Here is a 3,943-nt window from a genome sequence, read left to right as displayed (position 1 = left end):
TAGAGCAATACGATTGCACGGCCTTTGTTTTGGTTTCTCTTCATCCTCATGTGAAGAATATCCTCAGCAGCATACTTCGTCAAGTCAGCAGCAACATCGTAGATGATGACCCGGAGGACAAGGACAAGGATAAGAGGTACATCAGTTCGATTATTTCTGTTAGTTTTTTTTCTTCTTCTTTTTGCGAGGAAGATTCTTGCTGTTAGTTGTTTCAGAAAAAATCTTCCTGCTACCAAACCATACAACAACTTCAATCAATTCCCAACCCTAATAAAATTGTAAAAACCTCTGCAGATTACATCATCAAGAAAGCCAAAAACATTATAGAAACATTGCGACGTGGACTGAAAAGGAGATCATCGACAAAATCAGACATGCTCTTGAGAAAAGGAGGTATGTTGCTATATATCTTATTATACCAAAGCTCTACCATTAATGAAGAATCTTAGAGAACCCTAGTGGGGTGTAGTCACGGGCGGGCGCACATGGTTACGAACAGTGTCACAGCTAGGGCCGGGTCGTGGTGCCGGATCTTTCCGTGACTGCATCGCCTTGACACTGTCTAGCACTGTAGCATGAATGTCCAAAAGGACAGCATGTTCAACAGAGGGTGTTCAACCAGAAGGCACCGCCTGATAGCATGTTGTTTTTCGACATCCTTGAAACGGCCTCATTTTTTTCTATGGCCTTGTATGACAGTTTCAAGGCACTGTGTCAAGTTGTTTTGGTATTGACAAATTTTGCATTTTCTGAAGATTTTTCGGTCAAAAAAGATCAATAAATGGTCGGACGTGTCGCAACTTGCATACGGTGCCTACCATGGGCATGCCCACCTGTTTGCAAAATTTGATGTCATTTGAAGGATGTCCACAAATAGACCATGTTCAACGAAGGGTGTTCAGGTAGGCCAGAAGCCTAGAAGGCTCCGTTGAGAGCACGTTGTTTTTTGACATCCTTGAAATGAAAATATTTTTTTCATGGCCTTGTATGACCAATTCAAGGCTCAATGCGAAGCTATTTTGGTTTTTGAATCTTTTTGTACTTTCTGGAGTTTTCTCAGTCAAAAATGACCGATAAATAGCCTAACATGTCGCAACTTGCATACAGTGTCAAAAATCATTCAAATCTGACATGGATGCCTACCATGGACATGCCCACCTGCTTGCAAAAGTTAGGTTGATTTGAAGGATGTCCAAACATAGACCATGATCAACGGAGGGTGTTCAGATAGGCGAGAAGGCTTCGTGTGAGAGAACACTATATCCGACATTCTTGAAATGACCCCAATTTTTTTCATAGCATTGTATGACCAATTCAAGGCAACATGCAAAGTTGTTTTGATTTTCGATAAATTTTGTATTTTTCAGAATTTTCTCGATCAAAAAAGGCCGATAAATGGACGGGTGTGCTGCAACTTGCATATGGTGTCAGAAATCGTTTAAACCTGGTATGGATAACTAGCATGATCATGCCCATCCGGTTTTGCGAACCTTCTCGGAGGCCGTGAACCGCAATTTTCTTTTTATCTTCTCTCCTATTTTATTTTTTCTGTTTCTTTTTTCCTTTTTCTTATTCTTTAACTTTTCATTTTTTCTGTTTTTTTCCTATTTATCATATATTCAAAATTTTCAGAATTCAAATTATGTTAGTATTTTTCTGTTTTTTGTGGAATTCAATATTTTTTTACTGTTTTTTGAAAAATGTTTGCGTTCTAAATTTTGTTCGGTCTTTTTGGAAATTGTTTGTGTTTTGACATTTTGAGCAAGTTTGAAAGAGATTTTTCTAAAATTTCTGTACAATTTCTAAAAATAATAATATTTGTATTTTATGAACAAAAAAGGAAATATAAAAATCCGAGTGAAAATTGTGCATAAAAAACGAAAGCAAAATCAAAGAGTGAAGGTGCTTTTTTTCCTTAGCGTTATTTATCTCGCACAAGAGGAAGAAAACAGGGCTGCCATTGCTTATTGACCATAATTACTTGTGGTTTGGTTTATGGTGGGGAGAAGTTTATCCTTCCTCCCAACCTACTTTTCCCCACAGATATTCTAACCTCAAAACATGGACATGATGTGCTCAAGGGAGAGGCACGCATCAGGAGAAAGTGGAGTAAATTGCATAAAACCACCACTTTGAGGGCTAGGTTTGCGAAAAACACTAGGATACAGATTCTCTGCAGAAAGCACCACGTCTTGCGTAATTGTTTTGCAAAAACCACTGATCGGCGGATCGGGCCGAGTTAAGTGAGTTTATGACAGGTGGGGCCCGTTTTTCACGTACGTGGCACTCCAGGCCGTCCCGACAGCCGGCAGACGGCGTTAGACGGCGCCGTTCGGTCCTAGCAGTCAAAAGCGCAAACTGTTACTCCTTCTCCACTCTGCTCGCTCGCTCTCGCTCTGTTCTTGGTCGCCGCATCCGTCGCCGCAGCGCCGCGCCGCCGCAGCGCCATGGTGTCGTGGAGTGACGGGTCGGATAGCAGCGAGCACACCAGGGAGTACATGAGCTCAGATTCCGACGACGGCACCATTAAGGTCAGTTCTCAGAGTTAGGGTTAGGGTTTGATATTTGGCGATTTCTGGAATGAGCTTCTTTTCAAGCAATGGACCAAATCTCTGTCATTCCTTTGCACTCCAGGTTCCTGCTAGCACTGAAGACTCAGATTTCGAGGGCCCTGAGACAGATATGTATGTTTTGTGCCATGGACACGGGAAGGCAGCAGAAAGGCGTGTTGCCTTCGAAGGGATTCACACTGGCAGGAGGTTTCTTTGTTGTGCAGAGAAGGTATGGTTCCAACTTAACTATGACAGATCTGTCATTTGTTTGCACTGGCAGGCGTGTATATTTGGGGAAGTTGTTGATTAACTTAATAGATTTGTCATTTGTTTGCTATGGACATGTAATGTGGCACTCCAGCGGGCATTGTATTATATTGTGAAGTTTGGACAGTGGATTCATTAATTGTTTACTCTGCCAGCATTGTTTAGTCTGGTTCTGTCAACATTGTTTAGTTAGGTCATTTTGTTAACTCTGCCAGGTTAGCTTATTTTAAGAGAGAAGATGCATGGGTTAGCACACCAGCATTGTTTAGTCTGGATCTGGCAACATTGTTTAGTTAGGTCATTTTGTTAACTCTGCCATGTTAGCTTATTTTAGGACAGAAGATTCATGGGTTTGCACACCATTGTTTATTATAAGAGTACTCTTTATTATAAAGTAATCTAGCCTATCATTGTAAGCAAGTCACTGTTATGTAATTCTTTATGTTAATATTGTTTTTTCAGGAAGGTAAAAACTGTGGAATAGTAGAGTGGATTGATCCATCTTGGCCCAATACCCTTGAGAATGCACTGTCCAAGTTATGGTCTATGTATGAACAGACTAAGATAGACAGGACTGAGGAATGTCTGATGCATTCATTTGCTATTCATGACCTGACACAAGAGAAGAAGAAACTCCAGGCAGCCTATGAGAAGTTGGTTGAAGATGTCAATGCACTTATGGATGCCCATGAGCAGAGGGCAGTGATACAAAGGAAAGATGCTGAAACCACCAAGTTGCAGGAGAAGTATGACACTGTGAAGAACATAGCAGTTGCTCAGGCTATTGTCATTAGAAACATGAAGTTGAAGCTAGCTGAAGAGAGGAAGAATTTGCAGATCCACATTGATGAGCTCAAGAAGACAGTTGAAGAGAGCAATGTGAAGCTGGAGGGGATCAAGGCCATCATAAATGGATAAGCAGTGCAAGAGAAAGAATGGGCAATATCATTTGGCATTTGCTGACCTTTTGCAGGGTGTGGTTTGGCATTTGCTGTAATGATAGTAGTTTAAATTCTATTAACTATGAGTACTCCTGAACTATGGATATGTAATCTTAAGTAAGATGTTTGCATTTGAACTAGTGCTGAATGTGGTGGCATTTGAACTAGTGGTGAATGTCAAGC

General features: G+C 40.9%; 1 protein-coding gene across 1 annotated transcript in view; it reads left to right on the top strand.

Moving 5' to 3' along the window:
- Positions 1-436, top strand: part of LOC123056139 (disease resistance protein PIK6-NP-like) — a 1,348-nt gene extending 912 nt beyond the window's left edge. Inside the window, exons 2-3 of the mRNA XM_044479858.1 lie at positions 4-136; positions 295-436. Of these exons, the coding sequence (XP_044335793.1) occupies positions 4-136; positions 295-436 (275 nt within the window). The remainder of the gene's footprint in view (positions 1-3; positions 137-294) is intronic.
- Positions 437-3,943: the final 3,507 nt, after the last annotated feature.

This window comes from Triticum aestivum, chromosome 2D (assembly GCF_018294505.1).
Source record: "Triticum aestivum cultivar Chinese Spring chromosome 2D, IWGSC CS RefSeq v2.1, whole genome shotgun sequence".
Lineage (NCBI taxonomy): Eukaryota > Viridiplantae > Streptophyta > Magnoliopsida > Poales > Poaceae > Triticum > Triticum aestivum.
Note: the sequence above shows the minus strand (reverse complement) of the source record. Positions and strands in the feature narration are given on the sequence as shown.